Source organism: Parasteatoda tepidariorum, chromosome 9 (genome assembly GCF_982258835.1).
Source record: "Parasteatoda tepidariorum strain Cologne lab strain chromosome 9, Ptep-v5.0, whole genome shotgun sequence".
Lineage (NCBI taxonomy): Eukaryota > Metazoa > Arthropoda > Arachnida > Araneae > Theridiidae > Parasteatoda > Parasteatoda tepidariorum.
The window spans coordinates 47,842,909-47,866,409 of NC_141763.1; the positions used below are offsets into that span (position 1 = coordinate 47,842,909).

The 23,501-nt window shown below is 29.3% G+C and overlaps 1 protein-coding gene across 3 annotated transcripts in view; it reads right to left on the reverse strand.

Moving 5' to 3' along the window:
• LOC107451127 (caskin-2) overlaps window positions 1–23,501 on the reverse strand; it is a 351,713-nt gene that overhangs the window by 193,768 nt on the left and 134,444 nt on the right. For all 3 annotated transcript variants that reach the window (XM_016067122.4, XM_087151724.1, XM_071186767.2), the window contains exon 2: window positions 8,380–8,431. In XM_016067122.4, the coding sequence (XP_015922608.1) occupies window positions 8,380–8,431 (52 nt within the window). The remainder of the gene's footprint in view (window positions 1–8,379; window positions 8,432–23,501) is intronic.

A 23,501-nucleotide genomic window follows, 5' to 3' on the forward strand; every position in this document is an offset into this window, starting at 1 on the left:
TTTTTTAAAAATTTTCAAAATGTAAAAGCAGTATACTTAAAAATATGATAATATTTCTGAGAAAGAAAAGTTTCGAAAAATTATTAAACAATTAAAAAATTTATTTACTTAAAAATATAATACATATTTATATACAGCCAATATAATATTTCAATTAATTATTATCACTGATTAAATAAAATATTAATTGTATACAGGAACGATCGAAATTTATGCTAAAACGAAATTTGAAGGTGTGTGTTCTAGAATCATTTAAGTTTTCTTAAGTTGTTATAGGATTTTTAAATCGACACAAATAGAACCATTTCTAAAAGCTTTGATCTTGACCTATAAAACTGATTGATCTAAATATTTCAAACTATTAGATCATGTTTATCTAAAAGTTTAAATGATCAATTTACTAAAAAAGAAAAAAAAAATCAAAGAATTCGTACTTTTTTAAAGAAAGTAAGCTAAAAGCCGTCCAATGATGACACATTTTCAGAATTTTTTAACCCTTTTCTCCTAATTGTCACAAAAAATCACACCTATACACAACACAATATCACCTATAACTAAATATCACATTTACTTTCCCCTTGTCACGCTATATTAGTTGCATAGCACTATATTATAGATCATGTTTTACATTTTAACTGTGTGTTCTAATGAAGCTTGAGAGCATAACAGCAATAGTAATAATAATTCTTAATTAATACTTCGTTAGCTTCAAAAAAATATGGAGATTGAAATTATGATAAGCATAACTGGGCTTGATATAAATACAACAAAAACAGCAATAAAATATTTATTTATTAACATTTAAAAACCATTTAAAAATAAATAAATTATTGTATAACCGTCGCTGAACTGCCGACCCAATTTTGGGTTTACGACTTGTTCAACTCCGCAGCCTTCTAATTTTGAACCCAATCCTTGGATGAAGTATTGAGAGAAATGTGACATCGTGGAGGAAATTTTGAGGGAACAAACCCGCATTTGCGTAACACTGTGAGAGGAAAAACCACGGAAACTTCCCACGGTTAGCCCGACGGCAAGGGGATTTTTACACATGATCTATCTACCACAGAGAATAAACAAAACAATTAGCAAAATAAAAATGCCCTCAGCGGCCAAAATGAAGAAACATAAAAAATAAATAAAAATACCTTAATAAGAGGAAAAACGTTCTTAATCTTAAAATTGACAATTTTTGGAGGCTGAAACATGTCGATTGTAATAACCATTTTCATATTTTTTTTGACGCCAATGACTTTTTAAATCAAGGATATTTTTTCCCCTTCAGTTTCTTAGGATTTTTGATTTAATTAGTAATAGTTATTACATAAACACTTAATGTAAAAATGAACAAAATAAATTACACAAATAACCATCTTCATATTTTTTAACGCCAATGACTTTTTAAATCAAGGATATTTTTTCCGCTTCAGTTTCTTAGGATTTTTGATTTAATTAGTAATAGTTATTACATAAACACTTAATGTAAAAATGAACAAAATAAATTACATAAATGTCTTTAATTAGCACATTTTACTGTTTTCGCTTTAACCAAATTGTATGACGACACATTTCCTGCTATTCTTTTCCTCTTACCATTGTCACCCTTCCCTTTCAACAATCGAAAACAACATCCATGGCCGTTATTATTTCATCATTTCCAGCAAATTCACTTAACTGAAATATGCTTTAATAGTTAGACAACGAAATGCAACACAACTGCAAACAGGTACCATATTTTTAATTACAGTAAATAGTGTTTATAAAAAAAAACTAAATAGCATTTTTCTATTGTCCCTATTTAAGGGGGATCCCCTCTTATATTCTCGTTAACCCCTCTCCCTCCAGCACATCCTCATTCTAGAACTTTCGAAAATTCATCTGGATTAAGCCTCTCATGTTAAACAGTGATAACGAGAGCGTTAATATATAAAACTCAGCTATCACATTCCCATGCTTCGAAGCAATATCTTTTTCAGACGTCATTAACTTGCAGTGTGAAACTAGCAGATCGGAGCAATATCAGAACTATACGGGGGGTGAGCTATCGTTTAATTGCCGCAACGGAGCAGCGTGAGGTTGATGAGATGCCACGGAAGAGTGACGTCACGAGGGCCACCCCTTGGGGTTAATCATCATTAACGAGGTTTCCCTTCGCTTTATTTCATTCCAAAGCGGAACAGCTAGAACTTTTTTTTTCTTTCTTTTCTGTAGATTCAATTAGGTCCTCGCACTTATTCGAAGCGCTTAGAAAGACCCGCTGCTACCAATTAGTAACTCTATCGTTATTGGGTAAGAGGAAGTAATACTTTCTAACGTTGTCTGAGTTTTGGAGTTGGGTTGTTTTATGAGAACGGATTCTCGTAAATGTTTCAAACATTCATGGAGCGTGCTTTTCCCCGTTATTTTACTCGAAATTGAATTTTTATTTATTTATTTTTATGAAAATGTAGAAGCCTTCTGGTCAGGTAAATCTTTTAATTTTTTAGAATTGTTCCTCCAATGATGTGATTTCAATAAGGTTTGTGCTTTGGTATTCTAGTCTACAGCGGTAGACAAGACTGGTAGTTTATAAATTTTTTCACACCATTGGAAAAATCTGAAAGCGATTACCCCCATCAAAATACGAAAGAAAATGTTTGTTTTTAATTTTTTCTCTCTTTTATTTATGGAGCCGCAATCAATCTAATAATAAGAAAACATCACTCTAATGATAAGATTAATATCTGACACAATTGTACATTCATACGTCTAAGAATATAAACAAAATAGGAAAAAACATTTCGTGATAATCGGTGTCAAGTCAAAACATATTCAATCAAGTATCAAAATCAAGTCAAGTCGATCAAGCATCAAAATCAAGACAAGACAATCAAGTATCAAAACCTGGTCATGTCTACTAAGTATTAAAATCATATCAAGTCAATCAAGTATCAAAATCAAGTCAAGTCGATCAAGCATCAAAATCAAGATAAGACAATCAAGTATCAAAATCTGGTCATGTCTACTAAGTATTAAAATCATATCAAGTCAATCAAGTATCAAAATCAAGTCAAGTCGATCAAGCATCAAAATCAAGACAAAACAATCAAGTATCAAAATCTGGTCATGTCTACTAAGTATTAAAATCATATCAAGTCAATCAAGTATCAAAATCAAGTCAAGTCGATCAAGCATCAAAATCAAGACAATCAAGTATCAAAATCTGGTCATGTCTACTAAGTATTAAAATCATATCAAGACAATCAAGTATCAAAATCAAGTCAAGTCGATTAAGCATCAAAATCAAGACAATCAAGTATCAAAATCTGGTCATGTCTACTAAGTATTAAAATCATATCAAGTATCAAAATCAAGTCAAGTCAAGTCGATCAAGTATCAAAAATATTATAAGCGATCTAAAAATTAGACTAATTTTTGAGACGCTTATAGATTCATGCCTAAGAATATAAACAAAATAAGAACAAACATTCGTGATATTCGATGCAAATACTTATCTCATTTAATAAAGATAAATTAAATTTAAGATAACATATTGTATGTATGTCCGTAACATTCTAAGGCACTAAACAGACCTGTATAATACAGAGCAGTTAAATGTAGTCAAAAAACGAATTTATTTACTTATATTAAAAAAATATATATATATATTAATTTTAGATACAGTTTCGAAAATCCTGCGCAATGTAGAAGTAAACATTTTTCCAATATTAGATAAAAGATACACTCAGCAAAAAAAAAAAAAAAAAAAAAAAAAAAAAGAAACGAAATAACTTTCCTCGTTTGAGAACAAGAAAAAGGGGATATCATTTTTTGTTAAAATAAATCCCAAAAACAGTTCTACGTAGATGTGAGATTACAAAGAAAATTGTTTCCGAAGCATACTGAAGCAAAACCAATTATTGACGGAAACAAAATAATATCCGAACAATATAGAGTGTGATGAAAATAGTTTCTTCCTAATCTAACAAAAAGATAAATCTTCTTTCTTGTATATCGTAATTTATGGGAGGAAAAAAAAACTGTTATTTGTGTTTTTCCATAAAAACAAGAGTAATAACAAACAAGCCTTGACAAAAATTATGAGTTGCCTCTTAAGACAGTTGGCTAAAAAGGCAATAAAATAATCCTGCTAAATTCAATTAAACTAGACACAGAGTTTTAATTTTAAAGAACATACGCTATCTTGCGAAAATAATCGTCTGCAATTTGAAAAATATCAATAACTTAAATATTTAAAACAAATATTTAACTTTAAAAAAAAGTCACTGCAAAAATATGTATAACATATTTTATAACAAGTAAAAACTAAAATTATTAAAACTAACATTCATTCAATAAATAAAAATCATAAATATAATCGTTAAATCTTTTTATTCAATATTCTAAACTTGAGTTCAGAATAAATTCTACATCTACCTAATAGATTAGCATAGAATTTGAACACCGTTACGTGGCTGTTAAATGTTTTGATTTTCTTAAAAATTTTTAATATTTCTCACACTTGTTTTTCTGCCAATTCATTTGTCTAATGCTAAGAATAAGAGCCTTGTCAAATAACTTAAAGTCATTAATAGTCAATACATAGATTTGTTTAGTTTTCTTGACAAAAACTATTCTTACGTACATGACACTACCGTTTTTTAATTCTTGATAGACGGAGGTGGTCTGAGGGACTTAGCCAAACACCCACAACTTCCGGACAATTTTCAAAATTATTTATAAAGTTATTCCTATGTATGTTAAAAATGAAGAATAATTTTAATTTTGATGGGACTCCATATTTTCAAAAATAATGTACTTTTATTATTTATCATATTTGGTTCGTCATTGAAACAGTCATTGATTTTTAATATACAATTGCTTGCTTCATCAGTCTGCAATAGAATAATGGACGATTGGGAAAGAAATCATCAACACAACTTGATAAATTTTAAATCAACATTTTCAAAGGAAAAAAATCATTAGAATCAAAGAGTTATTCTCAATTTTTTCGTGTTTTGGGAGACAAAAAAAATTACGATAACTTTAACAACTAAACATTATTGCAGTCATTGTAGAAAATGATAAAATTATTAGCCACTAGATGGCATCTTAATTATGAAAATGTCATTCCGCACCACTAGATGGCGGTTTATAATGTAAATATTATAGTTTGTTTTACGAATTCAATGGCAAGAAGGCCTAATGTACCGAACTAAATTTTTGTTATTGTTTTTTCGTCGAGAGCTCATCCTTGAATTTGACAGTCATTAAAATTTGCGGAACAAACGTCTTGGAAAAAAAAGATTTAGATCTTTGATATCTTATTAAAAAGGCAATAAAATAATCCTGGTATTATAAACTCCAGACAAGTTTAACTTTTAAACTACTCTACGCACATCATCTTGCAGAAAAGAATTTTCTGGACGACCGACTAATAGTTAAAGTATTTATAAAATTGCCTTTTCTTTTTAATAAATCACCAATCATAAATAATTCGAATCAAAGAATAATTCTTACTTTTTGTATATTTTAAGAGCAAAAATTATGAGCCCCTTAAAACAGCCTGATATTATTGTAGTTATTAAATGATCCTACAGGATTGAGGCGGTTGGGTCACATAGAAAATCTGTAGCTGGATACATAAGTATAATTTACTGTACCCGAAAAATCGAATAAAATTGCCAATATAAAGTAGCCCTAGTGGTAGATGGATCATAGGTTCGATTCCCCTTGCCGTTGGGCTAGTCGTAAGAGGTTTCCGTGGTTATCCACTCCATGTAACGTAAATGGGGTTAGTTCCATCAATCAGTTAGTTCTCCTCTAAGGCTAGTTTGTCCCAATACTTAATCCAGGTGTTCCCTTGTCTTTTGGGTTGAATTCAAAATTACGAAGCTGAACATTAAATAGTTATTAACCCAAAATTCGTTCGGCTTTACAACGTTGGTTGTAAAATAAAATAAAATCAGCCAATGATCAATACATTTTCAATTATCAACAAAAAAATAAGTTACATAAAAAATTATAATTACAAATTTTTATGTAACATATTTTTTATGACGTTAAATTTCTTTCCGTTATGAAATATTTCTCAAGTAAAAGAGCTAAGATCATTTTTAACCCGATTTTAATTTGAGAGATTAAGAGATGAAAAAAAAATAAGCACACTTGCAAACCTTGAGATTTTCGTCTGTAGTACTTAATATATCAGTTACGTACAACAACAAAATGAGACTAAACAAAAGAACCTTTGAAGAGTAGGGTGGAAAAAAAATAATAGATTGTCCTTGAAAAACGACCGAGTACCGCTAGACTGTATGGCGTCAAAGACTATCTTCACGCGAAAAATAATTATCTGTAGTTGTGCGCCAAAGATCATAAATGTTTTCATTTTTCTTTCAGTTATGTAATGATAAGGAACCAGGAAGCGCTGATACCTCTTTGATAATGAAGGAAAAAGTGCTGTAAGAGTGATGATAGTACATCTGCATACTATTGCAAAACTCGAAGAAGTCAGTTCTAGATGTTATAAATCATGCCCTACTTATTAAAGTATTCAGAACACTTATTTTTGTTTCAACTAAGTAAATAAAGGCAAAGATAATGAAAAAAAAACAATATTATTAGTAACTGCTGCATAAAATTCTGGAATTTATAAGTACAGTTGCTACTTTTCACATTTTTACCAAAAATTTAGCTTTTTTTACAACTCTTTATTAATTATTTTTCGTTTCGTGAATGGAGTTATTTTTTCTTAACTTTTTCGCCAAGAAAACAACAAGAATTCGAGTGACTTTAACTTTGATTTCAGACGATATTTACTATCTCGTTTGAAAGAATTGTTTTGACTTTAAAACGAACTAACAGCTGATATTTTAAAAAAGTTCTTCACTTTAAAAAAAAAAAAAATGCTTATTTGGCAAGGTTTTTTCATGTTAGTCATAAAAAAAAATGTTCTCTTTTGTGACTTAATAAAATAAATGACACATAAAATGTGAATTACAAAATGATAATGATGAGAAAAAGAACGAAAATAGATAAGTTCAAACGATAAATAATACAAATTTCGTTTATATAATTGGCGTTCGTTAAAAAGGAGTTCAGGGTATAAAAATGTTACAAACACAGGTGCAGGGGATTTCCTATTAGGTAGCTTGATATAATTTTCTTTTATTGGTCGAAAAATTTTAGGTTTCAATTAAATAAAATGTTTGATACAAGACGGAGGAAACGATAAATGTGACTTAAATGTTAAACAAAAAGGGAAGACTATTGAGAGTTATGCTATTTTAGGGAACATATTTTATGGAGATTCGGCGATGTCTGGTCGATTCATATGCCGCAAACGGCTCACACCGATTACAATGGTGACGTAAAATATTCCTAGTAGAAGGATCGTGTGTTAGAATCTCACTTGCTGTTAAGCTAACCGTGAGAGGTTTTGCCTCTCCATCTAACGCAGGTTGTTCCATAAACTCGCGAACGAGAGAGAGAGAGAGAGAACGAACTCGTAATGCTTGGTCCGGTTGTTCTTTTGTCTTTATGGTTTGAATTCAGAATTACAAGGATAAGACAATATTGGCATTGATGACGTTAGAAACGGTATGGGTTTTTTTCCCAATATACCGTGATAAAAAATAAAATTAATAAAAAGCGTAAAATAACACGTATTGAAAGTAAACAACATTGCATCGATAGAGTAGTCTATTAATGCTATTTTCATAACTATTGTGAGTGTGCAACAGTTATTCACGACTGTTAAATTAAGTTTTGTCTATCTTTAATCAACGCAAAAGATAGAAAAAAAACCGCAGTTTAATGAAAATGAAAAGTGCATGATCTAATTTTTTTTATATTTGAAAACTATCATTATTGTAATTAATCAATATTATCTCTATCATTATTGTAATTAATCATTATTATCTACATCATTATTGTAATTAATCATTATTATCTCGATCATTATTGTAATTAATCATTATTATCTTTATCATTATTGTAATTAATCATTATTATCTCTATCATTAATGTAATTCACTAGAATACTCCATTATTTTTACAACAAAACCAATATTTGTTGAACAGAATAAATATCAAAAACAATAGTAGTTGAACTGCAACACCGCTTAGTTAATTCACTTCCTTCAGTAAGAATAAACAAAAGAGAATTAACTTCCTACAATAATACTTTTTCTGAAGAATTACATAACAAGTAAATTTATTCACCCAAGACTATAAATACAGAATTGCAACAACAATTTATCTAATCTAAATAACTCTAGCAATTAATCTAATAATTCAAGATTCTGAGCACCATTCTAACGATGATGATACGGAATAGAATTAGAAAAACACAAGAAATGAGAAAAGTAAATGAAAGGAGCATTAAAATTTACTCACCCATCACAATCTTGGGCATTCAGGTTGATTCTTTTGCCAGATCCCAGAAGTTCTGCAAAAGATAGAAAAATAATGAATATTCAGACGATAATGAAGGTAACTAGAAAAGAGAAATTAATAAAACTTTTTAAAAAGAAGCTGCTCAGCAGTATGGTTATGATTATTGAATTGGGCTTTTTTTTCTTACGTTCCAATTCTTTTTTTTCATTCGATTTCGCCGGAAGGTACTCGAGAGTTAAGAATATGCAAATGTTTCTTTCTTTGATATGGCATATCGCTAATTTGATTTTGCGTTAATGTGATTCGTCACTTAACGAGGAATCAGTTTCAAACACTCGTTTGAAAGAGGAGATCGCTAATTAAAGTAGCATCAGAAAGAAATTTGAGATCAATGGAAATTTTATCACCTTAAATATGCACATATTCTCTGATATTCGATAGGTGAGGATTTGGAATAAAATACTTTTTTTCTTCTTTTCTTCTATAACTCTCGAATAAATGAATAAGCAATTCAACTATTCGAAGTTTTTTTAAGGGGGAAATCTGCAACGAATCAAAGGGATGAAACTAATGACGAAAGTTTGAAAGAAATCGAATAACTAGTAAACTTTTGAAATTTTAAATTAATAATTTCACTACGAATTTTGATTTGACGGAAAACAATTTTTTTTCTCATTTCACTCAATAGTCAAGCAATATAGTTAATTTAGTAATATTTTGCGCTACTCAGGCCTATTGTGTAACAAGGCAATTAAAAATAACAGTGATAAGTTGTGTCAGAATGGCTGACGGAGATAGTTCACTTAACTTTAAAATATACCTATTCAATAAACGAAAATACTGAAGTGCAACTCATTAGTTTCTGTATTTGCAATGGACAATTAGTCAATTTTGAGACGATAACTGTTAACTGAGTTAACTCGGTTAAGAGTTAACTAAGTTAATTGTTAATCGGTTAACAGTTAACTAAGTTAACTGTTAACAGAGGTGAAAGCCCAAAGCGTCCTCAAAAAGTGTTCTTTTTTGCTCTGAATATTAGCAAAAACTGGTTTTGAAAAGTGCGAAGAGGTTTTCTTTTTATCGAAGTTCCGCAAAACAGAGCTGAGCTTGCTTTGTAATGATTTGTAATGATTCGTAATGATAATGACCCAACGTATCATACGTTGGGTATTTTCCTCAATAAAAAAAATAAAAAAAACTAACTTGGTCCTTGACTTTTTTTTTTAGTTCAGTTAACAAATTTTACAAGGAATTAAAGTTCGAGTCATAATTGTGATCAACTAGAGCCAAGAAGAAAGGTCTCCAAAAAAGAAAGCGAATCGTTAAACAGTGCTGGATTGTAAGTTAGTAACTGTTTGAATCTCTTCCCTTGCTTCGATCACCTTACTTATGAGGAAACATAAACATTCAAACGTAAACAGCGAAGAGGGACCGTATTGAATTAAACATACATGTAATATACATATAATGTACATAATTTCGTTGAACAGCCGACCTAGTTTTTAAAATTACTACTACCAAACTTCAACTCTGGAGTCTTGCAATTTTGAATCCAATCCAAAAGACAAGGGAACTCCTGGATCAAGTATTAGGAAAAATTTTGTCTTCGCGAAGAACTTTTTGATGGAACTATCCCGCATTTGCGTTACACGGAGAGGCAAACAACGAAAACCTCTTACGGTTTGCCTGACGGCAAGAAGGTACTAACCCATGATTGACTTGAGGATTCTCCTGTTGAAATTGGACATCAAATTAGATTTAGCCTCGTCATATCCCATTTTCTTCTTTTTATCTCACTTAAAGTGAATTAAAAGTGGTCGAAATTTGAAAATCGAAATTTGATGTTACTAACCTCAAAACTTTTTTTTGTTTTTGTTTATGGTTAAGTATTTTGCTTATTACATGAATTAAAAACGCTTTTATTTCAATTTCATATATTTTTATTTCCTTTCATAAGACATTAAACATTAAAACTGGCTCAATACAATAAAATAATAATTATTTTCCATACAATTGCATTAAGGCTGATCTTCCAAGGCTCTGGTGAAATAAAAGCTTCTTAGTTAAAGAAAAGATATTTTTTAACAACTGTTAAGTTTCCCCATCTTTAATTGCGAGCTGATTTATCTTTGAAAATTATGAAAAAGGCGGAAAAGGAAGAAAAGCCACAGTTCTGTAGATATGAAAAGGCTACATCATTTAATTTTTTAAAATAATTTCTATCTAAGTGAAAAAATGCAGCCAAATTGGCGTTTTAATTTTTTTAAATTTTTATAAAAGATACAAGAGCTTTGAAGAATCTTAATCTTCTAGAGCCATATGATGAAAGACAAACAGCGCCCTTTAATCATTGTACTCTTTACCATACCCAAATTAATTTTTTACCGTACCATCAGGTACTTTTCAAAGGCCAATTAGCTATCTACAAAAAGCAACTAATAATAAATAAAAATAATTCAATCAGTTGCTTGTGGTAGAAAAAAAATCACAGTACAAGTTCACACATTCGAACAATGAAACACGCAAACGATTTAGTAGAAAAAGGCATAACTAATAACTATTAAATTATTTTCATAATCATACAAAATCTAAGAATTTGTAAAACAGAATATGACTGTTACAGCTAAAATCAATAATTTTTAAGACATGCTGACAAATTTAATACTCTCTTATTCCACGATGTTCTTCCTCAAATTCTTTTCCACAGCAACAGCAAACGATAAAATGAAATAAAATAAATAAATAATAAAAAAACGAATTTGAAAAGATTCCCTTTTAAAATAAAAGGCAGCAGTTATTTAATATTTATCTTAACAGAGGATTACAAGATTTAGCTTCCCCATCCGAAATGCTTCTCAAATAAAAGTGAACGAAGAGGCAGAAAAGGATTATGTTGAGGCTTAAGCGTGTGTTCCTAAACTGAAGGGGGAATGTCAGGAAGATTGAAGGAAACGGGGAAAAGATTTCTCTGAACTCTTACTACCGCTCTCCGAGATGGAAGAAAATTGAGTTCGAGTTTTCAATGCAATACTTGCTATAGATATTTCTAGAATTGATGACTTCATTTATTTTTTTGTTCCTAGAGGATTGCAAAATGAAGTCTTATTTTATAACGAAACTATCGATTTTATGAAGCATTTTTTAAATATAAATTTCTTTGGCAAACGATTTATTTTTTCTTCTTTTCTTGAAAATTCGATTGTAAACGCATAGTTTTCGAATTTCCGCGTACAACAGTTGCTATCTTCATGGTTTTAAAAGTATATTTAGGTACTTTTTCTGCTAACTAACCTGAAGTACAGTTTTTACCGTATACCTATTTTTTTGAGTTTCGGAGTCAGCACAACCTAAAGGACAGTAACAGTTAATTAAAAAAAATGCACCAATAATTTGTTAAACAACACGTCGAAATTGATCTCCTTATTTTTTTATTTTACTTTTTATGAATAATAAAAGATAACTTCAACAGGATAAATTACGTTTAACGCCTGTGAAATTATTCGTCCCCGATACTGGATACTAGGAGTCGGGCCACAATCAAATAATTCTTAATAATTATGTTTATTCAGTTATATTAAAACGCAAGAAATAAATTAATAACAAGAATGGTTAAAGGAAATAAAGACAAACCATCTTAAGTTGAAGGACTCTTGAAATGATACAGTGATGTTAATAAGAATCAAGAAGCGTTTGTTTATTATTTATAATATTAAAATATTTCATAAATAAAATATATATTTAAAATGTTAACTGTGATGCCACCAACGTCATGATGACGTAATGTACAAGTATAGAGGTAGTTTGTTTAGTACCGCTAGAAGTGTGTGATTAAAATTTTTTACTATTTGGACAGTGCGGTAGTACAGTTAACCTTTATAAGCCAGCATTCACACATAATAAGAGAGTTATCATTTTTGCATTAGCTTCTGAAAAGCATTTACACATAATAAGAGAGTTATCATTTTTGCATTAGCTTCTGAAAAACATTTACACCACTGCAGAACCCGTTTTACTCATTGCAAAATTTTATCTATAATGAGTAAAATCAATTCCTATATTCGCTTCTTTTTCAAAGCAATACTGGGAAACTATGGCTCATTCAAAGAAAGAATTTGACGGTTGATAAAAAATTTAACACAAATTCAATATTTTATTGTTAAATATATCTCTTCTTCTTTGAAAAAAAAATTTGTAAATTGAGTTAAAAAAATCATTAAAAACCGAAAACTTTGTTTCAGTCTTATAAAATAATTTATATAAGATTAAAAAAAAAAGATTTAACATGATGAAATGGGATTTAAAAGAAAAGAAGAAAAAAAAGACACAAAATACATCACTTTTTCTTTCGATAGAATTTTAGGTTATTAGCAATACCTTTTTTTTTTTTTTTTTTTGTTGTTGTTGTTGGAAGTACCACTCAAAAACTTCGACGCAATCCAATAGAAAAATATCCATAAAAATAAATAAAAAAAGCTATGAATTAATTTATATTATCACTTTTTATTTTAAAAGCATTATTTCTGGACAAAAAGTATAACACATGAATGGGAACTATTACAATTTATGATTTTGTCTCAACAAAAATGAGGAAGGCAAATAATTTAAACTATTCTTCTTAGTTCATCGGAACAAAGAAAAATAGAAAGGTAAATCAATGAAATTCTTCGAATTCATCTATCCAAAGAAATAAAGTGAGACAAATCATTGAAATTCTTCTAATTCATCTATCCAAAAAAATATAGTGAGACAAATCAATGAAATTCTTCTAATTCATCTATCCAAAGAAATATAGTGAGACAAATCATTGAAATTCTTCTAATTCATCTATCCAAAAAAATATAGTGAGACAAATCAATGAAATTCTTCGAATTCATCTATCCAAAGAAATATAGTGAGACAAATCATTGAAATTCTTCTAATTCATCTATCCAAAAAAATATAGTGAGACAAATCAATGAAATTCTTCTAATTCATCTATCCAAAGAAATATAGTGAGACAAATCATTGAAATTCTTCTAATTCATCTATCCAAAGAAATATAGTGAGACAAATCAATGAAATTCTTCTAATTCATCTATCCAAAGAAATATAGTGAGACAAATCATTGAAATTCTTCTAATTCATCTATCCAAAGAAATATAGTGAGACAAATCATTGAAATTCTTCTAATTCATCTATCCAAAGAAATATAGTGAGACAAATCAATGAAATTCTTCTAATTCATCTATCCAAAGAAATATAGTGAGACAAATCTTTGAAATTCTTCTAATTCATCTATCCAAAAAAATATAGTGAGACAAATCAATGAAATTCTTCGAATTCATCTATCCAAAGAAATATAGTGAGACAAATCATTGAAATTCTTCTAATTCATCTATCCAAAAAAATATAGTGAGACAAATCAATGAAATTCTTCTAATTCATCTATCCAAAGAAATATAGTGAGACAAATCATTGAAATTCTTCTAATTCATCTATCCAAAAAAATATAGTGAGACAAATCAATGAAATTCTTCGAATTCATCTATCCAAAGAAATATAGTGAGACAATTCATTGAAATTCTTCTAATTCATCTATCCAAAAAAATATAGTGAGACAAATCATTGAAATTCTTCTAATTCATCTATCCAAAGAAATATAGGGAGACAAATCATTGAAATTCTTCTAATTCATCTATCCAAAGAAATATAGTGAGACAAATCATTGAAATTCTTCTAAGTTTATCGGAACAAAGAAGTAATTTATGAAACAAAATGAAGTTATTAAAAAAATACATAATTCATTAATATATTTTAACAAAACTATAAACTATTAAAATAAAACTATAATTATGATTAAAAAACCATGACTAACCATAACAAGGCTCAATGAATATATTATTTTCTTTAAACATCACTAAAAAAACCGACTCAATCCAATAAAAGGTATTAAAAAAACTAAAACTTATTAATTTTTGGAAACACAGTCTTCCGATATTAAGGACAATACATTTTCCTTTAACGAAAATTTTCTTCGCATTTATTGCTTTCTCAAAACACAACTTGAATACTAAGATGCAAAATCAACACTCATCTATAAATTAAAATGCAAATATACATACACTTTTTCTTTACGATATTAAAATGTAATACAATTATAATTTCTTTTTTTTTTCGTCTTGATGGATGATTCTTTCTTAACAAAAATAACATTAAAATGGAAGGAGAAAAAAACAACAAATCATTGAAATTCTTCTTCCAAGTTCAGTGTATCAACTCAACAGTAAAGCGAACACAAAATTTATTCATAAGAATTCTTACAAGATCAAATAATACTTTCATTTTGTCATTTAATTAAAACCACAGAGAAATCGTGATTTCTTTTTTTTCTCACTGGAGAATAGCAGTAGCAACGGAGGACAAAGAAAATGAAGTTATTTTTCTAGTTGTTTCATGAAAACTCATATGTAAGATTTTTCCACTGTCTCTCTCTCAAAGAAAACAGAAAAGAGTCGTTAGAATTTTAAAATGAAGAGAGAAAATAAACTGCGAATCTCATTACAAATTTAATGAGAATTCTATGATGTTATTCAGGAATATTTTCTAAAGTATAAAAAGGTACTTAATGAAGCGTATATATATTAAAGACAAAGATAGTTTTCATATTTTTCGTTTCTTTTCCGTTAAGTGAGATTTTAAGATAATGAATAAAATGTAATGTGTCATAAATATTCAAGGATGTTAATTTGGAATAGATATTTTAAATTAATATTTTGTCCCTTATTTATTACAGTTACAGTATTCTTCGTAAACACTTGAGTTTGACAGAAACCTGTATTTTTGTTTATTTTGATGAAAAATAAATTTTAAAATAATTAATAAAATGTGATGAGTCACAAATTGACATCATGTTAATTTAGAATAGATACTTTTAAATTGATATTTTGTCCCCAACACTTTACTTATTTCAGACACATAACACTGCATCGAAATAAATCTTTGAGTTAATTCGAAACGATGGTTTTATTATTTTTATTTTGGCAATGATTATACTTCTCTTTTCAATGGCAACTAAACTCAAGAATTTGCCCCGATATTCACTGCTATAAAAACTAGCAAGTGTTCTTGGTTGCTTTTGATAGGACTTTTAAGCCTTCAAAAAGATTGTTTAAGCGATTGATTATCATTTAAACAGTGGTCTGATTTACAGCTCAAGCATTTTGTGAGAATAAGCAACAACTAACAGTCTCGAAGACATCTTCCATTGGTTCTTCGATAATTCTTCATCTTCGATTGTATGGATTGGACATTGAACTAGAATACATACAACTACTATAAGTGTGTACGGTTGGTTTTGATAGCGGTTTTAAGCATTCAAAAAGACTGTTTGAATCTATTTATAACCATTTAAACAGTGGATTCGATATACAGCTTAAGCATTTTATGTGAACTAGAATACATACAACTACTAAAAGTGTGCTCGGTTGGTTTTGATAGCAGTTTTAAGCATTCAAAAAGACATGTTTGAATCTATTGATAACCATTTAAGCAGTGGATTCGATATACAGCTTAAGCATTTTATGAGAATGAGCAACGACTAACTGCTTTGAAAACTTTTTCGATTGGTTCTGATCTACAGATTGAACATCAAACGAGAAAGAATACAACTACTTTAAGTGTCCTCGGATGGTTTTGATGTTGCATTATTATGACTAAAATGAATGTTTATTTGTTTTTAAATATTTTATAACAAGGGAAACAGTTCCCACACCCATAAAAATTAAAATTAATTAATTATGTATGGCAATAAAATAACTATGCTTGTAGTGAATTAATTATATGTCTTATTTGAACAAAAATTTATCCTCTGATAATAAATTTTCCGCAAATTCTCATCTTATAATTTTCTATATATTGAGAAATAAATAAAAGTAGCAAAAATAAGGAATTCGAGCGTAAAATGCACATTTACGAAAGGTCAACAAAATATCTAAGCCGGTACTACAAAAAAATAGTAGATTACATCCTGTCGCACGATCAGAACAGAATAAAAAGAGAAAACGATAACAACTGTTGCCACTCGAATCATGAGAAATAACGAGCGAAATCGAAGTTCTGAACGCATGAGAAATCAACCGTCAGGTAAAAACTTAGGATTATAAAGGTAGAAAATAAGCAAACATTGTCTCGCCATTGACATACCAAGACATCATACGATTTTGTCATGAGGAAAATCTGAAGCTTATTTCTTTCCGCTGAAATGAAACTCGTATGTGTAAAGGCTTTTATTCTTCGCTCTTTAATCGTTTGCTATTGTTTTACGAGAACTCTGAATTAGTTTATCGTCCGAAGCTTTACTGATTTAAAAGGAAAAAAAACACATTTTTATTTTAATTATGTATATTCTTTCGCTTCGAGTCTAGCGATTGTTCTTTCTCACTTTATTAGTAAAATTTAAACTATAAGATTTATCAATGAATTCTTCATGAAATATGATAAAAATATTTAAAAAAAAAAAAAATTCTGATAATTATATACTTAAAAGCAGTAAAAATAGAAATTATTAAAAGTAAGAACTAAATTACATACGAATAAGAAAACGATTCTTAAAACGAGCTGTACTTGATATAAATTTAAAAAGGTTTAAATTCAAAATATTATTTCTTAATATATAACTTCGTAATAACAATTCATTGAAATATTTTTTAAATCAGTACTTAGAAGGAAAAATATGGCTTAGGCTTTATTGTCTACCAGAATTTAATTTATATTTGCTAAAGTTAAACATTTAGACAAGCTTCAGTACTAATGCAAAAACAATGGCAAAATTTTTGTAATAGAAAGGAACTATAATTTTTTTTTTTTTTAAAAAAGAGCAATTGCAAAAATTTTGTAACGTTAAAGATCGAATTTTCTTTTTTTTTTTGGGGGGGGGGGCAAATTCTAATGTTAAAAAACTTTTCTTATAATATTGCAATGGACACTTTAATGTACCTGTAAACATTATTTTCAAAAGCATAATAATAATAAAATTGCCTATCTGGACCGTTAGGATTTTTAAAATAAAAAATCAAAGTATTATAAATAAACTTATCAAGCACAAATCAGTCTATAAATTCCATAATTACATCCTTGTACTCTAGATACACAAAATAGTGATTTATGTTATGCAATATTCCTTCGGCTATAGTAGACGCATATTAATAAAGCATAATTATACAGACAAATCGAGCAACCAATATGCAGAGGCCTTTGTAAATCTAAACACGATTGCATAGGACTTGACAATCTAGCAATAGAAGATATAGCTATACCAAAATAGCACTGTACTTAAATGGTGTCCCTGGGCATTATTACACTAATATCGTAACTTCGGTGACATGCGTGCCGGAGACATTGTTTTCACAAATACAGCCCCACATCACACCACCACCACCGACTTTTCGTCGCAGTCACGCACAGGTTTCTATCGATTTTGTCAATGTACTACGGCTCTCAAAAGAGGGGGCTAGCGATCAATGGGAAACACCATGCAAATCTTTCCTTCCCCCCTGCTGGAATTCCAATCGAACAAAATATGAAGGTGGCTTATTCGAAAGATGGAAATGTGGGGTGATTGTTCGAAGGAGCATCATCGCAGTTAATTTTGTTTTGAAAACGCTAGTTTTGATGCATTTTGTTCGCGTAATGTAAGTTCTAAAATGGAGTTAGAATATTTTAAGGGCTTTTAAAGCTTTAAAATGATTATTTACAACGGTATCTTTTTGCACAATTTAATTTTTTAATTTTATTTTAAGATGCCTTTATATGATGTGACATAAATAAGTTATAAATAAATTTAAATGGTGCTGCACAAAAATATCATTCATTTTTTTACACATTATTTACTTACTTATTTTTTAAAATATATTAAATTTTGAAAAGGTATAGTTCATGTACAGTCACAAAAGATAAAAGGTCCACCCTGGATAACTTTTGATTTAATGATCGGATCTTCATGTTATAGGAATCAATAATTAGAGTGCATTCCTTGAGTGCACCCTCCGTAAGATTATATACTGTCATTTTTACAGTAATAATTATTTAATTGCAATGATTTCAATGATTTTACAGTACACATTACTCTAAAAAGTACTGCACAGCAGAGAGTTTTTGTTACGTGAAATTTTATGGTAAAAAGTACTGGCACGCTGAATACCGGTACTTTTTATTGAAATTTGATCCTGAACCTTTCAACAGTCTATGTAATGATAACACAAACTGATTGATAACTTTCCTTTACAAACAGAATGGTAAAAAAAATTTATTAAGTCGATCTGCAGCACAATTTTCATAACTTTAAAGTCGTCTGCGACACACAATCAGAGAGACTAATGTTGTAAAAATTCGATCTATACAAAAATTTGACTAATGTAGATAAAAACAAAATATGAACAAAAAGTATGATGTTAAAATGTCATGTTAACTTAATTTAAAGATTTTGTGTAGATAAAAATAAATATGAACAAAAAGTATGATGTTAAATTCAAAATTTTAAGTCAAGTAATATATTTCACGAATGGCACAGGGCACACAATTTCAGAAAAAAAAATTTCCTGACTTTTCAAGATACATCAGGTAAATTTTAATGTAAATTTATGCCATATTTTATATATGTCATGCTATTTTTCATCAGAAATTTTTTTTATTTTTTTTTATTTGTAATAATCAAATATTAGATTTCGTGAGCAGAAACATAGAATAGAATGAGAAATGGAAACATGGAAAAGGTGAAATTTTATAAAATAATTGTAATAGATGTTTGAATTATTTAAATCGAATCTCAATAACTGATTACTATTTATTGACCATTCTAAGACTGGTTATTTTCCAGGTATATTATACGAATTTTCCAGGTTTTTTGCAAAAAATTGCAACTTTCCCTGTTCTTTTTGAGTTAGAATAAAATTTCCTGACAATTCCAGGTTTTCCCTATTTTCCCTAACCCGTGGGAGCCTTAATGAAATAAATCCTTACGCTGCAAATAACCAGACAATCGGAGTTTTCGAAAATTAATATTTTTTTATTTTCTTAATTTTCCAAAATTCCAATAAGAAAATTAATTCGAATTTCAGAAAATCATCGATTTCGATTTATATACCTAGAGATTGACACATAATTATAATTAAATAACTGTAAACATATATAAGTTTAAGAAAAAACTTTTTTTTCTTCCTGTTTCTCTTCTCAACAACTAATTTTTAAAAAAAATTTGACATGAAAAATAATGTGCAAAAGCTGTGATCTGCAATGCTGGAGGGATTCGGCGACCAGTTCGTTTTGCGATTTTTTTGCTATGACGCTGTTTTTTTGCTAAGACACTATTTTTGCCTCAAGTCTTACAAGTTTTCGTATCATGTTATAATATTTTTTTTTCATTAATACTTAAAGAAATGATTGCACAAAAATGCCTGCCAATTCGCTGGATAATTAAAAATTGCCCAAAGCACATATAAACATAACCCAAAACATAACTTATTTATATAAAATTATACAAACAACATAGAATAAATGGTGACTGATGCAAGCTAAATCTGTCGAGTCACAAAGTCCTCCACTTTTCGATAACAAATCATACCTCTGGGGGTACTGATCCAGGAGTTTCCTTGTCTTCTGGAATGGTTCAAAACTACAAGGCTACGGAGTTGAACATTAGTAATCATAAATCCAAAATTGGGTCAGCTGTTCAACGACGGATGTAAAATAAAAATAAAACAACATAGAACACTGAAATTCGGATCTACAGTATTCATGTTTTAAAAATGGAAATTTGGATATGCAGTATTTTAGTTTTAAAATTATACAAACTATATAGAGCATGGAAATTTGGATCTGCAGTATTCTAATTTTATAAACATATTTCAATACTTTAATAATTATTGTGTTAAACGTCTTGATAAATAAAACTATATGGTACAAAATTAAACCAAAATACAAAATAAAAAAATATAATAAAAATAGTTTAGAACTAAATAAAAGTCATAAACTTTCAAATGATTTGAATAAAAACGTTACAAGCCGTGAGAAAAGAAAAATTGAAATGGTACAAAATAGAAAAATTCGTCGTAATGGTTTTAAAAAATTTAAAGCTATTGATTTCATGTTAACGAAAATGATGACTCTTCTTTTTAACGAAAGTAATTGCTGAATGACAAAAAGAAAAAAAAAAGAAAATTAGGAATCTCAGCGAAGCAAATATTAGGAAACAAAAGATTGGGGAAAAAAATGAAATCAATTGATCCGGATACTTGCATACTTTCAAGCGAAACAAAAGATTCGAGATAAAATTTTCAGGTGAAACGACAAAGTGAAAACAAACAAATCGATACCCACTAGAGAAAATAATAAAAAAATTTTTAAAAAAGAAATATTTTCTCTTTGAAAAAAAAAAAGAAATTAGAATAATGGTAATGAAAAATTATTTTCTCTTTTGTTGACAGTTTTATTTAAAATGGAAAGTTAATGCGTTGACAGAACTATCGCTTTCATAATTAGCGATAATTTGAAATTTTTGTGGTGAAAATACTCATCGTAAGATGGATAAAATACATTAGAGTGAATTCAAAGACTCGAGAGAGATTTTTCAGAACAATTGGAATAAAAAGATTAAAAAAACGTCTTAGAAAGTAAAAACTACCGAGATCTTTATAAAAAATTTTAAACATAGAACTTCTATTTTTGAAAATGTTTAAATGTTTATTATGACACCATATCTAGCTATTTCCTTATTTTACTGAAAATAATGAATTCTGTCACTTAGAAATAAACAAATATACCTACTATATGAAAAAAAACAACTAAAATTTAGTTTTAATTTTTAAAAACTAGATAAACAGATAAAATAATCAAAATGTAAATTATTTTAACTGTCATAGCCCTAGTGGAAGACTGACAAATATTGCCGTTAGGTTATCAGTGAAGGGTTTTCCTGTAGTATTTAAATTCTATACTCAGCGGCGCGACAGCCCATAGAGGGCCAAGGCCTATCTCAGTTTTCTTGACGTTGGGCTCTGGGGGTGCAGGAGCAGATGCTCCGCCGAGAGCGGAACCCCAAGTGTTTAGTTCCCAAGCATGCTTGGTACTCATTTATCGACCCACTGAAGGGATGAAAGTCTGAGTCAACATTACCCGGCCCGAGAATCGAACCAGGGACCTCTGGCACGACAGAGCGAAGCGCTACCCCTCAGCCACCGGGCGTCTGTATTATTTAGAATATAGTTATTTGACAATACAAAAACAATGCACTTGTTTACGCATTTGAAAATTTAGTTTCTCAACATAGCAAAAATTTCGCCAAAGTTCCTAAATTTAAAAAACTAGTCCCTTAATGTTACAAAACTTTTGTGTCTAGATTTTTCAGTTTAGCAAATATAAACTACATATTGATAGTCAATAAATCAGAAAACATTTAACATTAAATCAGTTTCAAAAAATATTTAAGACTGAGAATTTTTAAAACGACTAGACACACCAGAGAGGTATTTATAAGAATTTGTTCCTCGTCTATTTTATACGAATCTCGAATCTAAATCCGTAAATAAGAGGTAAACACACTCTTGTTTGTCTCTCAAATTGTCATAAAGACGAATTTGTCTAATATAATACTATTTAGAGCGAGGAAATATCTTTTATTTATGTCAATTTTATAACAGGTAACTCACTAAGAGGAATATTAAAAATCCACATGCCTGCTACTGCACTATAAACTGACATAAATGGAAATGTAAAAACATTACAAAATGTAGCTCATTTTTCGAAACAAAAGATAGCACTTGCTTATCATAGAAGTTTAGATAACATTTTTACATCTCACCGTATGTGTGGCCGGCTTCCTCTATAATATTAGGCCAGTAAAACGGAAACTTTTTAAAATATCGGGTAGTCGTTTATAATTATTATTACTAACAGTATAATTGTTGTTCTTATTGTTTTTATTATCATCTAACAAATATAAAAAGAACCACGATCGCTCAGGGGATAGAGCTTTCTCCTCCAATTGAAGTGGCAAGGGTTCGAATGCTAGTGATGGCTGGTCGAATCGAATTCAGCTTTCGACTTGCACAGACCGCAGTGAGGGCGTAAAATATCTATATCCATAGTGATATACGGTTAATGGGTAAAAATTAAATTATCGTTGGGCTAACCGTGGGAATTTTTTCCTCGCAACGTAATTGCGTGTCAGTCCCATCGAAATGTCCTCCACGAAGACTAGTTTATCCGAATGCTTGATACAGAGATAGGGCTTTGTCTTCTAACGATTTTCGTGGTTTTCCTCACCGTGTAACGAAAAAGAGGATTAATTCCATCAAAAAGCCTGCCACGAAGACTAGTTTGCCCCAAGCCAATGCTTGATCCAGGAGTTCCCTTGTCTTCTGCATCGGGTTAAAAATTGCAAGGCTACGGAATTATATATTGATAGCCGTAAACTCAGGATTGTATCGTCTATTCAACGCCGGATATAAAGTATAAACGCTTGATAAAGGAATTCCCTTGTCTTTTGGATTGGGTTCAAAATTACAAGGCTAATGAATTGAACATTTATAGCCCGAAACCACCCAAAAATGGGCCTTATATATATATATATATATATATATATATATATATATATATATATATGGAGGTTGCAGCATATTCAGAAAATCCTTATTCAAGCAAAAACAGTAAAACATAAAATAAAGAAAACTAAAAATTTATTAAAGTTAAACACAGAACGTTTATAAAACAAACACGATCTCATAATTTATTTTTTCAGACATTAACAAATAACTCCCATAAAAGAACTCAATGAATAATTTTAATCGTGATTTATTTTCTTGCAAAAATTTATACCGAAAAAATAACAAAATTCTAAAGTATACGTTACTTTACGAACGGAACTTTTCAAAAATAAATCAATCCCCGTTAACGACATAAAATATTTCAAGCTTGCATGCTTCTTTACTTCTGGCTTAAGAAATTTTAATTAAATATTGCTCTAAGCGTAAACGGAGTTTAAAGTACACTGAATGTCATATTTGAGTTAGAAGAAGATGATAAAATGTTTCTTTATTTTTTTTTCTACACCGCCGAGGGTGATTTTAAGCAGAAAAAAAAACTAAGTTACT